The sequence below is a fragment of the Bufo bufo genome, chromosome 6 (assembly GCF_905171765.1).
Source record: "Bufo bufo chromosome 6, aBufBuf1.1, whole genome shotgun sequence".
Lineage (NCBI taxonomy): Eukaryota > Metazoa > Chordata > Amphibia > Anura > Bufonidae > Bufo > Bufo bufo.
Window position 1 is genome coordinate 19,551,802 of NC_053394.1, and position 20,040 is coordinate 19,571,841.

A 20,040-nucleotide genomic window follows, 5' to 3' on the forward strand; every position below is an offset into this window, starting at 1 on the left:
CAGATATAAGTTTTTGGGGTTTTGGCAATGATTTTAAGGATGTTTTAAGGAGGTCACTTTAAGGCATGCGAGACCTCCCCAAACCGAGCAGTCTTTCCACCAACTCAGACTGTCTCTCTGTGAGATATGCAAACTTCGGGAGAGGGCACAATAGGAACTTCTTTGTATCTTTGACTTGTTTATCACAGATTACTATGGGGGGGGGGGAGGGATGGAAGGTGGTCCTCAGCTCTTGGACAACATGGGAAGACATTTTTGCAGTGGTGGTAGGGCAGACAGACAGCCTGTATCTCTTTTTACACATTTAAGTTGCTGTTTTTTTAATCCTTGATGTCCTGCGTTTCACATTCTCTTGGGGTGCGGGTCATTTATCAAATCAATTTGCTGCCTAAAGAGGGCAGTAAAGTGCCATCATCTTATTTAAGCATGAAAAAGTACTTTTTTTGGGAAAATCCATGGATTAATGCGACAGCCTTAACCCAATGGATCCCGGAGCAAGAAAAAAACATCATTTGAGAAAGGGATCCCTTTGAAAGCATTTGGAGTTTTTCCTTCGTTAGGTATGATGCTGTTGTTTTGCTCCTCATACGTACATTTCAAGCCCAAAAGAGTTACAAAAACTTCCCCATTGTGCATATGTGGAGCCTATATTGCTCTGAAGGGTACTATGGACTACATATGGGCACCTCAGGCTGTTAGCTAATTACATTATTAGGATGTTATATGAAGATAGTGGAGACCATGGTTCCCGTATGAAGAAGCATAAGTAAATAAGGTAGCGGTGACTTAATTACATGTCCTGTCATGTTGGGAGATCACTGAACACAGCCTAAATCTGACTACACACTGAGGCGATTGTGGACTACGTATGGCCACATCTGGCTAATAATTGCATAATTAGGATTTTATAGGTGCAAATATTTTAAAAAATGATTATGGAAGGAAAATAGGGAAAATAGTTCCAAAAAGTAAAAAATGGGGTGGCCCATTGTGCAAATTGCTCTGAATGGTACTAGGACAGCATAAAACCACCTTAGACTTAGTCAATTTAAGGGTAGGAAAATCTAAAATTATGGGTATACAGGATATTGGTCTGAAAAATTTGTAGGAAGGGGACATAGGTAACATGTATCAAAATGATGTTGACAGCCTGAGGTGTTGCAATACAGACTGGGTGCATTTCATGTAACTGAGTGCAAAAAGGTTGGAAGAAGCAGCAGCAAGTTCTTATTGTCCTGGCGGACTATATGCTCCTCCTAGCTGCCGTTCAGCTTAGGGGAGTGTTGATAAATGACCCGACCCAGAAGCCAGCTTACACTATCAGTCTCTCACACGGCCATGCTCTCAATCATTTGCTTCTTCTAGATCAGTGACTCAGTTTTCCACTTCTCTTTCCTCTTCTTCCTCTCCAGACTGCACCCCTGATGTTGCAACATCTGATACCTTCCGGCTGTGTGGAGGGCTCTCGTATTCCTCACGCGGCGGAGAAAGAGACTGCAAGTCATGGCAAACGACATCGTCATCTTCTGAAGGGGAAATTTTAGAGTGCAGTAACTGGGGGGCAATCTCACAGATGTTTTCAAGCTGTCTTTCTTCAAACTCAGGTCCAGGATTTGTGGTTAGAAACCCTGTTGGTGCTGGGGATACTGTCAGCGACTGCTCACTGCTGGCCCATGCTTCAGAGGAGCCCAGGCAATAGAGTCCTTGTGACACGTATGAATGTGGCCAGCAGTCAGAGTGTGTCTGTGCAAGGTTGTCTATACATGAGAGGAGAAAATTCATAGGAAACATAGAAGGACAGGACAGGGAAGACATAAAGAAGACATTAAACATGGATATCAGTCTGCTTTCACTTTACCAGCTCATAATAACACGAGGACATCCTAATTCACTCTAACCCCTTCAGAGTTTTGCCCTCCTCAAACCAATATTAAGAAAAAACCCTATGCTTTATAGTTTCAAAAATCAGGGTTGTCCCAAAGTCTCCCTCACCATCCTCAAGATGGTCCACAGCAGTTGAACTACCCTTCTCTAATGCTTGGCTGGGACCTTAAAATGTTTGTGAACTGTATTGCATATTTATTGGACCACTATATACTTTACCTCTACTTTTGGGTATTGTACGGTAGTATTATTTGGAGACTGCATGGTGCTGTTATTTGTGCTTTTGTTTTTGGAACTTTTTTCTAATTTCTGTTTGGCTCCTTTCCCTTCCATCCAAAGGACTGTCTTACAATTGTCAGTTAATTTAGGTCACAAAATTCCGTGCCTGATCCAGAATTGACAGGGCATCAGGCCTGAGCAAGCTGCCTATTTTAGCAAAAATTTTGCCAACCCTCTTCCCATGTCTCCCAGTAATATCATATCTGGCTTTCGGGTCACTGCTCTGGATTCTCCTGAATCCTATAAATGGAAAATGTAGACTTTTACCCTGGTTCTCCAGCAACTCCTGATAAGTTTCACTTTGTCTTTCCTGGTTGGAATTGACGCTTTCTTCTTCTCCATCCATAGATGACCAGGCCATTAGCGTTGCCTCAGAAATAGCAAATTGCTGCATAACACCTTGAGGGAAAAAAAGAAACATGAAATGAAATGCATGGAACAGCAGCAAAAGCCTGCAGGACTAAGAAGTCAGGAAACCGAAAGCTTTTTCCATTGTGGAGACTGGGAATACCGTAGAGCCACAGTGGTGTGGCAGGAGAACTGAACACAGCCTGTACCTGAATATACACTTTGAGGGGATTGCAGATTATGTAATGTCACATACGGTTTTTGATCAGAGGGTAATAAATGTCTGATTAGGATTATATAGGCATTGCTGCTGTTGTGTGTGGTCTGGCATCAAGTCCCCTGTCGGGAGAGAACTGAACACAGCCTGTACCTAAATATACACTTTGAGGGGAATGCAGATTATGTAATGTCACATACGTTTTTTGATCAGAGGGTAATAAATGTTTGATTAGGATTTCATAGGCATTGCTGCTGTTGTGTGTGGTCTGGCATCAGGTCCTGTTACGCCACAGTGCTGTGGAGGGAGAACACAGCCTGTACCTAAATATACACTTCAAGTGGATTGCACAGTATATATATAATGCCACGTCTGTCTCTTTATCTGAGGGTAATACATGCACAACTAGGATTTCATAGACATTGCTGCTGTTGTGTTTGGACTGGTATCAGGTCCTGTGCAGGGAGAGAACTAAACACAGCCTGTACATGAATATACACTTCAAATCGATTGCACATTATACAAACCGGATTCCAAAACAGTTGGGACACTAAACAAATTGTGAATAAAAACTGAATGCAATGATGTGGAGATGGCAAATGTCAATATTTTATTTGTAATAGAACGTAGATGACAGATCAAACGTTTAATCCGAGTAAATGTATCATTTTAAAGGAAAAATACGTTGATTCCAATTTTCACGGTGTCAACAAATCCCCAAAAAGTTGGGACAAGTAGCAATAAGAGGCTGGAAAAAGTAAATTTGAGCATAACGAAGAGCTGGAAGACCAATTAACACTAATTAGGTCAATTGGCAACATGATTGGGTATAAAAAGAGCTTCTCAGAGTGGCAGTGTCTCTCAGAAGCCAAGATGGGTAGAGGATCACCAATTCCCACAATGTTGCGCAGAAAGATAGTGGAGCAATATCAGAAAGGTGTTACCCAGCGAAAAATTGCAAAGACTTTGCATCTATCATCATCAACTGTGCATAACATCATCCGAAGATTCAGAGAATCTGGAACAATCTCTGTGCGTAAGGGTCAAGGCCGTAAAACCATACTGGATGCCCGTGATCTCCGGGCCCTTAAACGACACTGCACCACAAACAGGAATGCTACTGTAAAGGAAATCACAGAATGGGCTCAGGAATACTTCCAGAAACCATTGTCAGTGAACACAATCCACCGTGCCATCCGCCGTTGCCAGCTGAAACTCTACAGTGCAAAGAAGAAGCCATTTCTAAGCAAGATCCACAAGCTCAGGCGTTTTCACTGGGCCAGGGATCATTTAAAATGGAGTGTGGCAAAATGGAAGACTGTTCTGTGGTCAGACGAGTCACGATTCGAAGTTCTTTTTGGAAATCTGGGACACCATGTCATCCGGACCAAAGAGGACAAGGACAACCCAAGTTGTTATCAACGCTCAGTTCAGAAGCCTGCATCTCTGATGGTATGGGGTTGCATGAGTGCGTGTGGCATGGGCAGCTTGCATGTCTGGAAAGGCACCATCAATGCAGAAAAATATATTCAGGTTCTAGAACAACATATGCTCCCATCCAGACGTCATCTCTTTCAGGGAAGACCCCGCATTTTTCAACAAGATAATGCCAGACCACATTCTGCATCAATCACAACATCATGGCTGCGTAGGAGAAGGATCCGGGTACTGAAATGGCCAGTCTGCAGTCCAGATCTTTCACCTATAGAGAACATTTGGCGCATCATAAAGAGGAAGGTGCAACAAAGAAGGCCCAAGACGATTGAACAGTTAGAGGCCTGTATTAGACAAGAATGGGAGAGCATTCCTATTTCTAAACTTGAGAAACTGGTCTCCTCGGTCCCCAGACGTCTGTTGAGTGTTGTAAGAAGAAGGGGAGATGCCACACAGTGGTGAAAATGGCCTTGTCCCAACTTTTTTGGGATTTGTTGACACCATGAAATTCTGATTCAACATATTTTTCCCTTAAAATGGTACATTTTCTCAGTTTAAACTTTTGTTCCGTGATTTATGTTCTATTCTGAATAAAATATTAGAAGTTGGCACCTCCACATCATTGCATTCAGTTTTTATTCACGATTTGTATAGTGTCCCAACTTTTTTGGAATCCGGTTTGTGTATTATGCCACATATGGTTGTTTATCTGAAAGTAATACATGTCTGATTAGGATTTCATAGACATTGCTGCTGTTGTGTGTGGTCTGGCATCAGGTCCTGTTATGCCACAGTGCTCTGCCAGGAGAGAACTGAACACAGCCTGTAGCTGAATATACACTTCAAATTTATTGCACATTATATATAATGCCACATCTAGTTGTTGGAAAGTAATAAATGTATGATTAGAATTTCATAGACATTTGCTACTGTTGTGTGTGGTCTGGGAGACTGGCATCAGGTCCTATGCCGGGAGAGAACTGAACACAGCCTGTACCTGAATATACACTTCAAATTGATTGCACATTATATGTAATGCCACATCTGATTGTTGTTGGAAAGTAATAAATGTATTAGAGTTTCATAGACATTGCTGATGTTGTGTGCGGTCTGGCATCAGGTCCTGTTATGCCACACGCTGAGCCAGGAGAGAACTGAACACAGCCTGTACCTGAATATACACTTCTAGTGGATTGCATATTTTCATATGCCATATCTGGCAGTTTATTTGAGGGTAATAAATGCATGCGGGATTAGAGTTTCATAGGCATTGCCGCTGTTGTGTCTGCTCTGGGTTCAGGTCCTGCTATGCCATAGCGCTGTGTTAGGATATCCCTGAACACAGCCTAAAACACTACAAAATGTCATCTGTGTATTCTGCTGCACACAGATATAAGCTGTGAACACATGCCAGCACATACACAAATCAAAACCAACGTATGTAGTGCTTTCGGCTGTGTGCCTTTATTTCCCAACACAGGACTGTGGCATCAACAGAACCTGAAAGTGAAGGCGTCAATCAGATCACATTCCCCCACATTCAGCTGCTTGCATTGTAAATATGGGGGGCAACTAAGTAATGGTGACAGCAGTATATTGTAAGTATTTTTGTCTTTAGATGCAGAATGGCAGTTCATTTAAATATACTATATCATTATATAACATTTTATATATATGTTATAGTCATGGACATTCACACTCATGGTCCATGTTCTGCTGGGTTCCTATTATCGCTCGGACTGCATGTCCTCAAGTCGCCCTGCTCAATGTATGATATACAATAAAACAGAGCAATCACAGCCCCGGCGGGTGTCTTTTCAGTACTTTGGACCTTATAAAACCAAATCCCCTGCCCCTTGTCCCCCCAGAACTGTCCATCTGCACAAGTACAATACACTGAAATATACATCCAAAGCACCAATTAATGCCCCTAATTGCTGCCCTGGTCAGCAGACGGATTGTTCCAGGAGGGAAAATTAATCCTTTGCTGATTGCAACTTTCTGTAGGTGGAATTTAATTCACTTTGCAATGTTGTAGCCTCTTGATCTGCAGCGAGAAGAGAATCTGGAAACTCCGGACTTAGTGACGTGCCGCAAGGAAAATACATGTCACAAAATGTAATGGATATTAATGATGGAGACTTCCTGAAAATGCAACTCACCATTGGCGATAGACTTCTGCAAGATCAGGTCTGCAAAATCTGGAACTGGGCCCCCACATATCATATGCGATATCTCAAATGGGACTAAGAGCCCAGCAGGCACTGGGGTTTGGGTGCACCTGCTGACTCGGCACCCCTTATAGTTATGCCTGTAGGAGTGGAGACTCACATTATGGTCCGGTGTGATGGTGATGGCATATAATGCCTGAGTTTAACCCACAGCTTTCCCATACAAGTCTGCAATAGGCCATAGGCATTCACCTGACAGCAAAGAACTTTGGATCCTGTGCCTGGAGGTACATTAGGCGGTCACAGGATAAATATGTAACTGACGGCCAGTACAGACCCCAAAAATTAGGCATTCACCTGACATAAAAGTCCTTTTATGCCGTTGAATATACATAAGGCAAGGACCACGTGGTCATCACAGGTGTTGAATTCCTCCGAGATCCATGCCTCATTCCTTTTTAAAAATGTGAGGTAATCCACACTGTCGTGAGCTAGGCGAGTGCGCTTATCGGTCACGATCCCCCCTGCTGCGCTGAACGTCCTTTCGGACAGGACACTGGAAGAGGGGCAAGCCAAGAGTTCCATGGCAAATTGGGCCAGCTCTGGCCACAGGTCAAGCCTGCACACCCAGTAGTCCAAGGGTTCCTCGCTTCTCAGAGCGTCCACATTGGCTATTAACCCGATGTAGTCAGACACCTGTCAGGCTAGGCGTTCCCTGAGGCTGGATCCGGAGGGCAGCTGTCAATGGGTTGGCTGCAAGAACGTTCTCATATCCGAAGTGAGCAACACATCTTCAAACCGCCCTCTTCTTGCAGGCGCTGTAGGATTGGTACCCGCACCTGTTTCGCTGTGGGTGGAAATTCCTCTGCCAGTGCCCGCAACAGCAGAATGCAGCATCTCTTGCAGCAAGGCCTGGAAATGCTGCATTCTGTGATGCTGGTAACAAGTCCGCCATTTTGTGTTTGTATCGGGGGTCTAAGTACGTTGCCACCCAGTACAGGTCCTTGACCTTTATGCTTTTTATACAGAAGTCCCTCTTCAAACACTGGAGCACGAAGGCCCCCATTTGCACTAAATTAGAAGCGGTGGAGCGCCCTGGCTTCTGCTCATCGCCCAGGAGAATGTCGTCCTTGGTCTCCTCCGCCCAGTCACGGACAACACCAGGGATCCCGGAAAAGTTTAAAGCCTCCTCTTCTTGCTCCTCCTCCTCCCCCCAGGCACCATCCTCCTCTGACTCCTCTTCAGAATCCTGCTGAATTGTCTCAGATGGAGTAGCCTCCCCTGGGAATTCATTCAGCATTGCGACTTCCTCATCTTCCAGCTCCTGCTCCTCGACGGCTTGATCAATGACACGACGCAATGCACGTTCCAGAAAGAAGGTGTACTGTAAGCTACGATGTCACTGATGGCACCCTGGCTGCGACTAACCAGTTTGGTGATCTCATCAAATAACCGCAGAAGTCTGCATGGGTCGCGCATGAGCAGCCACTGGCGTGGTGAAAAAAAACCAAGCTCCCAGAACCTGTCCTGCCGCAGAGTTCGTACAAGTAGTCGTTAACGGCACGTTTCTGCTGGAGCAGCCTATCAAGCATATACAGTACAGACCAAAAGTTTGGACACACCTTCTCATTCAAAGAGTTTTCTTTATTTTCATGACTATGAAGGCATCAAAACTATGAATTAACACATGTGGAATTATATACATAACAAACAAGTGTGAAACAACTGAAAATATGTCATATTCTAGGTTCTTCAAAGTAGCCACCTTTTGCTTTGATTACTGCTTTGCACACTCTTGGCATTCTCTTGATGAGCTTCAAGAGGTAGTCCCCTGAAATGGTTTTCACTTCACAGGTGTGCCCTGTCAGGTTTAATAAGTATGAAGTATCTATCCACTGGACTCTGGGGTCGAGTGGAGGGTGGACCATAGGCGCAAAACACAGCCAGAGTTTGTTTCAAACCAATAGGTTTTTTTAATTGTTTTTGTTATCGTGACAACGCGTTTCGGGGTACTGTGGACCCCTTTTTCAAGTCTAAAAAACATGTACATACAAATTATATAAAAAGGGATAATAGTAATAATAATAGTAGTAATAATAGTATGGCCGTCAAGCTTAGATTTGGATGTAGATATAAATGGATGAATGGATACATATATACGTGAATACCATGATGTCAATAAAAAAAATATATAATAGTAATAAAAAACATAATTATAAACATGAACAACTATCAATTGTAGAATATTAAATTAAAAATGTAAACATATATATACATATACAGTACAGACCAAAAGTTTGGACACACCTTCTCATTCAAAGAGTTTTCTTTATTTTCATGACTATGAAAATTGTAGATTCACACCGAAGACATCAAAACTATGAATTAACACATGTGGAATTATATACATAACAAACAAGTGTGAAACAACTGAAAATATGTCATATTCTAGGTTCTTCAAAGTAGCCACCTTTTGCTTTGATTACTGCTTTGCACACGCTTGGCATTCTCTTGATGAGCTTCAAGAGGTAGTCCCCTGAAATGGTTTTCACTTCACAGGTGTGCCCTGTCAGGTTTAATAAGTGGGATTTCTTGCCTTATAAATGGGGTTGGGACCATCAGTTGCGTTGAGAAGAAGTCAGGTGGATACACAGCTGATAGTCCTACTGAATAGACTGTTAGAATTGGTATTATGGCAAGAAAAAAGCAGCTAAGTAAAGAAAAACGAGTGGCCATCATTACTTTAAGAAATGAAGGTCCATCAGTCAGCCGAAAAATTGGGAAAACTTTGAAAGTAAGGGCTATTTGACCATGAAGGAGAGTGATGGGGTGCTGCGCCAGATGACCTGGCCTCCACAGTCACCGGACCTGAACCCAATCGAGATGGTTTGGGGTGAGCTGGACCGCAGAGTGAAGGCAAAAGGGCCAACAAGTGCTAAGCATCTCTGGGAACTCCTTCAAGACTGTTGGAAGACCATTTCAGGGGACTACCTCTTGAAGCTCATCAAGAGAATGCCAAGAGTGTGCAAAGCAGTAATCAAAGCAAAAGGTGGCTACTTTGAAGAACCTAGAATATGACATATTTTCAGTTGTTTCACACTTGTTTGTTATGTATATAATTCCACATGTGTTAATTCATAGTTTTGATGCCTTCATAGTCATGAAAATAAAGAAAACTCTGTGAATGATAAGGTGTGTCCAAACTTTTGGTCTGTACTGTATATACACACACACACACACATATAAACACACCAAGCATCACCCTGCACTTATTCCCCTGCTTCCCCACCATCATCATGGTCCCACCCCCTCGCAGATCCTGTCCCGCCCATCTCCAATCATGTCATTCACCCTTAGCATAGTTGCACCCCCATCACCACTCTCAGTATCATCCTGCAATCATTCCTTTCATCCCTAGCTTCCTCATGGCCCCACCCCCTCACACACATCGTTCCAGCCCATCTTCATTATGCCACCGTCCCTTCTCCTCAAGCCCCCTACTCTCGCCCTCTACCCCCACCGCGTCACACTGTTCCCCCCTCATCTCATCAAAAGTTCCGCCCACCACAATCCCCTTGCACATCTGCACTGCATTGCATCGCGGCACTAGGCTCCACACATTCATTAAGCTCCGCCCACTCGTGGCATTTGCGTTGCCAATAGCTCCGCCCACTTAGGGCGTTCAAACCACCCAGCCAGCTCTGTCCCCGGCCACTTCGCTTCCTCATTGCCGGCCCAGCGCGCGCTCCCAGCACACAGCATCTGGACGCCGCACGTGCCAGAAGCTGGGAGCAGCGCAATTTCTATCAGCAGCATTTTCACAGGTATGTACTCCGGTGCCACTCTTCTCTCTTCCTTCCCCTCACCATTTCCTCTTCTATACACCTTATCATGCCTTTCGCCCTCAGTCCTTATACCACCACCCAATAGCACATTATGCCCTTGTTTTTCAAAATATGATGTAACCACCGTATAGGTCCATTGACCCTCAGCTAAAACCTACATAAGTGACGCTGTAACAATAATGCAGGAACCATTTCCTGCACAGGTAAACTGACCCCCAGCTTAAACTTACATAAGTGATACCTTAACAATAATGCACCTCCGATCCTGCGTCGTTATTGACTAATCGTATGGGCATTTTTACCATTAAATTAAATATTTAACGGCTCAAACCTCTATCGCATATCTATATCAAGATTGTTTAATTCTACATGCGCCCTACAAATAGCCATTCATCACCAGCTATTTATTATCAGCCACGTAACCAACTGGCGCCTCTCTTATTTATGTGTGTGTGTGTGTGTGTGTATATATATGTATATATATATGTCTACATTTTTAATTTAATATTCTACAATTGATAGTTGTTCATGTTTATAATTATGTTTTTTATTACTATTATATTATATATATTTTTTTATTGACATCATGGTATTCACGTATATATGTATCCATTCATCCATTTATATCTACATCCAAATCTGAGCTTGACGGCCATACTATTATTACTACTATTATTATTACTATTATCCCTTTTTATATAATTTGTATGTACATGTTTTTTAGACTTGAAAAAGGGGTCCACAGTACCCCGAAACGCGTTGTCACGATAACTAAAACAATTAAAAAAACCTATTGGTTTGAAACAAACTCTGGTTGTGTTTTGCGCCTATGGTCCACCCTCCACTCGACCCCAGAGTCCAGTGGATAGATACTTCATACACTGACCCGGACGGCAGCCTGGCCCCCGCCAAAGGTGAACACGGACGTAACCGGCAGCACCAACCAGCAACACCTAAACCACTCCTACTCGCCTCCAGTATAGTTGCACCGAACATTAGGTGCAACAACAACAGGTGAGCAGTACCACTCTTCCTGTATTTGGAAGCTTGTTCTGAACCTACTCACCCTATGAGCGCCTTTTTCCTCCTTTGGCCACTTCTTACAGGTTTAATAAGTGGAATTTCTTGCCTTATAAATGGGGTTGGGACCATCAGTGGCGTTGAGGAGAAGTCAGGTAGATACACAGCTGATAGTCCTACTGAATAGACTGTTAGAATTTGTATTATGGCAAGAAAAAAGCAGCAGTAAAGAAAAACGAGTGGCAATCATTACTTTAAGAAATGAAGGTCAGTCAGTCAGCCGAAAAATTGGGAAAACTTTGAAAGTAAGGGCTATTTGACCATGAAGGAGAGTGATGGAGTGCTGCGCCAGATGACCTGGCCTCCACAGTCACCGGACCTGAACCCAATCGAGATGGTTTGGGGTGAGCTGGACCGCAGAGTGAAGGCAAAAGGGCCAACAAGTGCTAAGCATCTCTGGGAACTCCTTCAAGACTGTTGGAAGACCATTTCAGGGGACTACCCCTTGAAGCTCATCAAGAGAATGCCAAGAGTGTGCAAAGCAGTAATCAAAGCAAAAGGTGGCTACTTTGAAGAACCTAGAATATGACATATTTTCAGTTGTTTCACACTTGTTTGTTATGTATATAATTCCACATGTGTTAATTCATAGTTTTGATGCCTTCATAGTCATGAAAATAAAGAAAACTCTTTGAATGAGAAGGTGTGTCCAAACTTTTGGTCTGTACTGTACATGGTGGAGTGCCAGCGCGTCGGGCAGTCACAAATCAGACGTCTGACGGGCAAGTGGTGTCGCCGCTGAACGTCAGCAAGGCGAGCTATGGCCATGTAAGATCTTCTAAAATGGCTAGAGATTTTCCTGGCCTGCCGCAAGACGTCCTGGACCCGGGGTATTTGTTAACAAATCCCTGCACGACTAAGTTCAGGACGTGTGCCATGCACAGCACGGGTGTCATTCTGCCCTGTTTCAGTGCGCTCAGCAAATTGGCACCGTTGTCGCACACCACTTTACCAACTGTCAAATTGAGCGGGGTTAGCCACTGATTGGCCTGTAACCACAGAGCTGAAAGTAGTGCAGGACTGGTGTGGCTCTTGGCTTCCAGGTACAACAGCTGCAGCACAGCATGGCAACGTCTCACCTGGCACGTCGAATAGGTTCTGGGGAGCTTGGGGGGTGCAGTGGAAGAGGCGGTAGCAGTGGAAAATGAGGAGATGGAGGATAGAGGAGGAGGAGGAGAAGAAGAGGCAAGCCTGTATGCAATCCTTGGTGGTAGCACAAAATCCACACGGGTGCAACGGGTTAAATGCTTGACGGCCGGCAGAAGGTTCACCCAGTGGGCAGTAAAAGTTATGTACCTTCCCTGCCCATGTTTGCTAGACCACGTGTCTGTGGTCAGATGCATCTTGGCACCGACACTGTGTGCCAAAGATATATTCACTTGCCGCTGAACATGGCCATATAGCTCTGGGATGCCCTTCTGGGAGAAATATTTTCTTCTGGGGACCTTCTATTGTGGTGTGCCAATGGGCACAAATTTTCTAAAGGCCTCCGAGTCCACTAATTTATATGGCAGTAGTTGGCGGGCTAGCAGTTCCGACAACCGGCGGTCAGCCGTTGGGCAAGAGGGTTATCTAGTGTCATCATTTTTTTATAATCGAACATTTGGGCCACAGAAGCCTGCCTTGTGCTAGATGAACACGATGACGGCACGGTGGAAGGTGGAGTGGAAGGAGAGAAGAGAAGGAGAAGAGGCAGGACGTGGAGCACCAGGAGTGTGGCTGTGACGGTGTTGCTCCCATTGGGCTCATAGAAACATAGAAACATAGAATGTGTCGGCAGATAAGAACCATTTGGCCCATCTAGTCTGCCCAATATATCTGAATCCTATTATTAGTATTAATAGTCCCTGGCCCTATCTTATATGAAGGATAGCCTTATGCCTATCCCATGATGGCTCGGTGATGGGAGACCAGGTGCCTTCTTAAGGCAGTCGTCCCTAGGTGAGTGTCGGGCTTACCACGACTTATGCGTTTGACAGCACAGGCTGCAAATGGCAACACTATTATCAGCAGCTGTTATGTTAAAAAAAGCCCACACTGCGGAGCCATATGCCGACGTCCTGGGAGCGCCAGATGTGGCTTGCATGGTGGATGGCTCGCTCCAGATACATTTGCAGTCTGCTTTTTGCCTCCTGTGCACTGCGAGTTCTGCCTGCTTCTCCTCCTTCTCCTCCCTATCTGCTGCTCTGTCTCTCCCTCTGAACTCCCCTCCTGTTCCTCTCTTGTCGGCACCCAAGTGACGTCCATCGACACGTATTCATTGTCACCTTCACCACCACTGACATTAGAGATCTTGGAGTAGGCAGCGGGTACCACCCTCCTTGGGCTGATCTGGGTACTGTCATCAGACCGCTGGATGGCGGCCGTTGCTACCTCCTCTTCCTCATCTGATGCCAAGAATGGCTGCACATCGGTAAGGTCTGGGAATGGATGGGAAAATAATTCCTGTGACTCGAGTAGAGCGGCTATGGTGGTGGTGTCTTTGGGGGTGCACACAGCAGAGAGTGAGGAGGGTGCTGAAACAGAAGATGAGGAGGGTGCAGAAACGGAAAGCTAAGTGAGCCACTCAACCAACTCTGGTGCGCCCTTTGAAGTTATCGCACTCACCTTCTCCAACTTCCCACTTAGGCTCCGGCCTGGTGCACCTGCCCGACCCCTAATATCCCTGCGGAACGGTCTGGCTCTTCCTCTGCCCGTCATTTTCTAAATGACCCCCTGCTTAAGTCCGTAGAGAAGAGCAGTATTTGTGGAAGAAGGTATATTGCAGCCCTGAATCAGTATTTGGTGGAAGAAGGTTTATAGCAATAGCACCCCTCAATCAGTATTTAGTGGAAGAAGGTATATGACACCCCTCAATCAGAATTTGGCAGAAACAGGTATATAGCATCCCTCAATCAGTATTTGGAAGAAACAGGTATATGGCACCCCTCAATCAGTATTTGGTGGAAGGTATATAGCTATAGCACCCCTCAATCAGTATTTGGTGGAAACTGGTATATAGCACCCCTCAATCAGTATTTGGCGGAAACAGGTATATAGCACCCCTCAATCTGAATTTTGTGGAAGAAGGTATATCGCAGCCCTCAAGCAGTTGTTTTTTGGGGCAACAGGTATATCACACCCATTGAAATTAGTTACTCCAATAACATTTGTCCCTCAATCTAGCTGCGGTATCGCAGCAGAACCACACACGACTGCTGCACAATACAAATACATTATAATCTAATTTCTTTGTTAGAAAGTATATTTTAAGTATATCACACCCCTCTATATCACAACTATCGATAGTACACCTATATAAGTCCTTAAAAGGACTTTTGAGGCCCTATTAGCTAGTGTTTGGTGTCCCTAACTGTCCCTGTTCCAAAATGCAACCTCTCCCTACACTGGCAAAACACATAATGTAAAATGGCTGCCAGAGCAGGTTCTGTTATAGGGTTGAGGGTGTGTCCATGTGCTGAAACATCTCAATTGGCTGTCCTGTCCCACCTGATGGATGTGTCATGGGGCAAGGCCATCTCTACATATTGATTGATCATGGCCATATGCACTGGAGAACCACTGATCATGTAAGGGTTGAGTGCATCCAGCTATGGTAAAGGGCTGTGGCATTATTACAAAGGGGTCTGTGTGTATAGATTAGGTTTAGGGTTGCTGCAGTGGTGGATATTGGTTCTGTGGACTGTTTGAGGGCAAGACTGGATGTTCCAAGGAGCCCATAGAATGTAGGCACAGCCATCAAATAATGCAGTCACAGCAGCATTACTAACTTGAGGACCTGCACAGGCATGATCATGTGACCACAGGTCCTTCTTCCATATAACACAATACAATGTGAAACAGAACTAATAACCAAATAGCAACACCAACAATAAACAATCTTCATGGCTGCAACAACATCCTAAAGTGACAGCAGTCTTTTCTAGCAGCTGGAACCTGTTATGCAGGGAAAACACATAAGTCAGTCCATAATATGCATCCAGAGGAGGCCACTCTATCACCTTATCAGCCTTCCGGCACTACAGGGCAGCACGGTGGCTCAGTGGTTACAGCTGGGGTCCTAGGTTCGAATCTGACCAAGGACAACATCTGCATGGAGTTTACATGTTCTCCCCATGTTTGTGTGGGTTTCCTCAGTTATCTAGATTCAAAAAACGTATTGATAGGGAACTTACATTGTGAGCCCAATTGGGGACAGCGTGATGCTAATGTCTGTAAAGCGCTGCAGAATACATCAGCGCTATATAAGTGCGTAAAATAAATAAATATTGGAGGGTTTCGCTTTTTCAGATGCAGCATGTGCTGCAATACTATGACAGGTCAGACCTGCTGGCATAGGAAGGTTGGGGATGAAGCAATTCACTAAAACATATGGTGCATATGATGCCAATATTACCGTGTTTTGCCACTTCCATCTAGGGGTACTGTGAGGGTTGAGATTTCATATTGTATCCATAGCCTCCATGTTGTACTTCATACTGCCATCTTATGTTATAAACTGTGAACTTCTTTGCTAAGGCTACTATAACCTCAAGGTTACTCCTAGCCCCCACCACCTGGTCTAAAGGAATTTCTATAATTTCTAGAAAGACTGGTAGGTGATTAACACCCACACTTAGGATTAGGGAGACGCTATGGGCTTATAGCCAAGAGATGCTCATTTCAGATTGTAGTTTTAATGAGTTAATGATGTAAATGTTTAACTATGTCTTCAGTTGGAAATGATCCAGAAAATCGCTATATTAACCTCTGCTTTCTTTCAATAAAGTTTACAAACACTTGATACACAGCTCTATGCCTGTGTTGGTTTTTCTCTATGAGTACTCATTACTTCTAATTGGATTGGGAATCTACTGCTCATCCGGCATTGGGGTCTTTGCCCTAACTGTACGGCCGCACAGTCAGATGTAGTGTTGGAAGTCAAAATCATACGGGTAAGTATAAAATACAATGCATATATCTTTTTTTTTATTTTTTTATTCCCTACTGGTTTTGACTTCCAAAACTTCATGCAGAAACCCGACGGTGTGGATGTACCTTCACATGTACGGACATCTAAACTTTGCAACTGGAATATCTGAGGTCATCTTCATGTTCACTCTCCAGCAGTTAAGCCCATATGGCTGGTATGAGGAGTTCGGTGAGGTCCAGCCTCTTTCTAAGAATGGGACTGCTGAGTGTGAGCTTCTGCAGAGAGATGGACTTAGTCTCCCCCGTCTCGCTTTGCTCGGTGTTAAATTTCGCTGAGTGCAGAAAAAATCTGCAACAACAACTTGCAATGAGCGCTGCACCTATGTACATACTCAGGGAGGAACGCTCTGCAGCACGGAAATAATCTATATGCTATACTGAAAGGTAAAGACTTGTCACTTCACAGTGTTCTCAGTGTACTGTAATAACAATGTTAGCATGATATAATGTATATATAATACAGTATGTCATATAATACAGTATTATATAATGCACCGTAATATGATATCATGTACTTAATACAGTGTGATAGAATGCAATATAATACAATGCCCAAAACATCATAAAACAAACCAAACTGAGGTTTTAATGATGAGAGCCTACAATATAATAGAGGGTAATGTAATTTAACACTTCATAGCATAGGGCAGTATAATGTTACACTATATCATTTGGTAAAATGTAATATAATATAGTATATTGTCGTGTAATACAAACTAATTTATGTATACAATATGAAATTGTAATAATGTAATGTAATAGAATGTAAAGTAGTGTAATACAGTAAAACATAATGTAATATAGTATAACGTATTGTAATACAATAGAGCTCAATCTAACATACTGTATAATACTATAAACAATATTGTAATGCGGTATAATGTAATTTAAAATAGTGTAACAGAATAAACTATTACATAATAGAAGTTAGAGCAAGGTAATACAATTATAATAAAATACAGCATAAGGTAACATAAAACCATGGAATATACTATATAACAGTAGAACATGAGATATAGTAATGTAATATAGCCTAATGTGATGCAATATAAGTAATACAATATACAGAATAGTATAATACAATATACTATAACATAATGTAGAACAATGTCGCATAATATAATGGAATATTATGGTTTATATTTGCTTTATCCACCTGCTTTGAAAGCTCAGAGGGGGGATTTATAATTTTTATGTAAAAATGTTTGCGATTTTACGTTACTCTCACCGTTTCCGAAAAGAATGTGGGAAAGAGGAGGTTAAGCGCAATCTTACTCCAGTAGTGTACAACAACTGTACGTAGACAAAAGTGTTGAAGGGGTATTCCCATCACATAGTTGCAGGTCCCACCTCTGGGATCCGCTCTTATCTCTGAAATGGGGCCCCCCGACGTGAAGTAGAGCACACTGCACATGTGCAGAGTGCTCTCCATCCACTGTTATGGGAATTCCGAAAACAGCCCCAAGTCCCATGGCAGTGATTGCACACTGTGCATGCATGGCCTAATCTCTATCATTGCAATGGGACTGCTGGAAAATTTTGGAACACCCATATTGGAGAACGGAGGGTGGTCGCACATGCGTGGCTGCTCTCCGTTCACTTTGGGAGCCCTCTTCTGGAGGTAGGAGCACCTATCTGAGATTGATGACATATCCTGATGAATCCAATATATCACACAACATTCGATGTTTGATAAATTTGCCACAAATTACAGCAGTACACACTCAACAAAGTCTGACTACAAAAGTTCCCCTCATGATAACTTACCCCTGCAAAAATTATATATAAATGTCTGTGACCAGAAACTTAGGGGGGTAGCTCGGTCTGCCTCTAGCACGGCAAAAAGTCACAGCACAATCCTAAGCACCAGCTGTATTATATCCAGTCAACTGCATATAACAAAGGCAAAGTCTGTAAATGTCAGGAAACCATCCGCTTCATCAGGTGTTTGAAGAGATCACAGGGTGCTCTAATGAACGCTGCGGCCATCTGTGGCTGCAGATGGCTGTATTATGAGTAACGGAAGTGTTTTTGCTGAGCCCTGCCGGATCCAGCAAAAATGCTAGTGTGAAAGTAGCCTTAGGCCTCAGGATTCAGAGACTAACAGATCTCTGTGAAAGTTACTGCTTCTGCTACAGCAAGAAAGAGAGAAAGAAGGAACTTACAATCTGCATGGCCAAGCCACAAAAGTCAGCAAGGTAACCTGCGACTACAACTATTACAGACTTTGCTGCTTGTGAGGGATTACAGTTAAGACACCCTTCACACTTGACCATGTCCTGGCCAGACGTGTCTCTAAAAATCTGTATCCTGCAGTGGACTTTACACCCATAATTGCCAGATTACAGTTACAGTGCCAGCCAGAGATTCTAGCGAGAGAGACTTTGGCAAAACGGCATACCAAGAGTGCTATTATCAGCCACATTGCTAACCTCATACTATACTATATTATCTTGGGAAAGAAATTGCACTGTGTACAGATTATTTTTGGACATACTACAACTCCTATTTTGCAGTCAAGTAAAAAGAGACATTTATTCTTTTACCTCTGGCCTGATTTCCTGACTCCTATCACACCATACCCTGGCCATTGCACTACTACATCTTCTGCCTTGCAGCCATCCAAACACCTAATATCATGGGCACCCCAACTACCATCAGGCAAGAGCCCCAACTACAGGGAGTGCCCCGAGGGAAGAAAGGCACCCTCCTCTCACTGTACCAACCCTAGTGAGCAATGACCTGAGGGAAACCACTGTGACACATCCTATAGTCAGAACCACTACCACTACCATCCTGCGATCAGGCTCCTCAAGTGCTCGCTGCCCATGCTTTTATATTCCTGGACAAATCAATTAAGAATACATTTGTTAGATTTAGGGTTATACATTAAATTTCCATCATTATCTGACTATATTTGATACCATACGCACCTGCCAGAAACCTTGCCTCCTTCTCTCCATCACTCAAGTCGGAGTAAGCGTCGCTGTCCATTTGAGGGCATTTATTGGCCGGAGGCGGGGGTTGAGCCCAACTTTGCCATTCTATCATATGAGCAACACGTCCTGAGCCAAGCGCTGTAGGCTTGGTCACGTGATCCTTCATCGATCGAGAGATACCTGCGGTACGAGAGAAGGGGAAGAGGGTTATTATGTTGACTCAACGGCCTAGACAGAAGGGTGGCCCAGGCCCGGGCCAGGACCATCTCCGAATATCCAGTACCTTTGACAGAGGATTTGGCGAGAGCACCAATTCCATACGCATTAGAGTGTCTCTTCAATCGAGGAAGGATCGAGGTTGTGTCTTCCATTGATAGCTGGCAGACAGATTATAAGAGAGAGAGGAGATAATCACTCAGGGAAGTAGAGAGTCGCACATATTGAGAGAGACAGGACAGGATCGAGAGACAGTCAGGAGACAGCTTCAGAACCAAGAGCAGTTGCTACAGAGACCAATGAGTGTCTACGAAATCTCGACAGTGAAAGAGAGAAAGTGATAAAGTGCGGAAATAGAGAGTAAAGGGGGTGTGTGCATGCTAATGGCGGGCGGACATGGTGCAGATTCTCCTAAGCGTCATTATTATAAGGTTTTCAGATGAGAATTATTTATGGTATGTCCTTTGGGATGTCAGATGAGTGGAGGTCCGACCGATCGCTTCCAGTATGTCCCATAGACCTCAACGGTGGGACCGGATGCCCCATTCTGGTGATCATTGAAGATCCCAGCAGTCAGCCCTCCTCGATCAGACATTTATATATGATATCACATCATCCTTGGATCTTAAGAAAAAATGCACATGTCCACCTTAAAG

General features: G+C 43.8%; 1 protein-coding gene across 1 annotated transcript; it reads right to left on the reverse strand.

The window, feature by feature from the left end:
* Positions 1-1,374: 1,374 nt before the first annotated feature.
* On the reverse strand, positions 1,375-19,545 carry FAM131B (family with sequence similarity 131 member B). Its single transcript, XM_040436605.1, has 4 exons — positions 19,452-19,545; positions 19,163-19,348; positions 2,431-2,562; positions 1,375-1,757 (listed from the first exon to the last, which is right to left on the reverse strand). The coding sequence occupies exons 1-4, from the start codon at positions 19,537-19,539 to the stop codon at positions 1,375-1,377; spliced, it is 789 nt and encodes a 262-aa protein (XP_040292539.1). The 5' UTR covers positions 19,540-19,545.
* Between the last annotated feature and the right edge of the window lie 495 nt (positions 19,546-20,040).

What these genes read in the sequence shown, in the direction of transcription:
- FAM131B (XM_040436605.1), bottom strand. Translation starts at nt 19,539, where the DNA reads ATGGAAGACACAACCTCGATCCTTCCTCGATTGAAGAGACACTCTAAT. An exon ending in CGCCAAATCCTCTGTCAAAG is followed by an intron (nt 19,349 to 19,451) that starts GTACTGGATATT and finishes CTCGTACCGCAG; the next exon opens with GTATCTCTCGATCGATGAAG. An exon ending in GGAGTTGCTGGAGAACCAGG is followed by an intron (nt 1,758 to 2,430) that starts GTAAAAGTCTAC and finishes TCTCATGTATAG; the next exon opens with ACAACCTTGCACAGACACAC.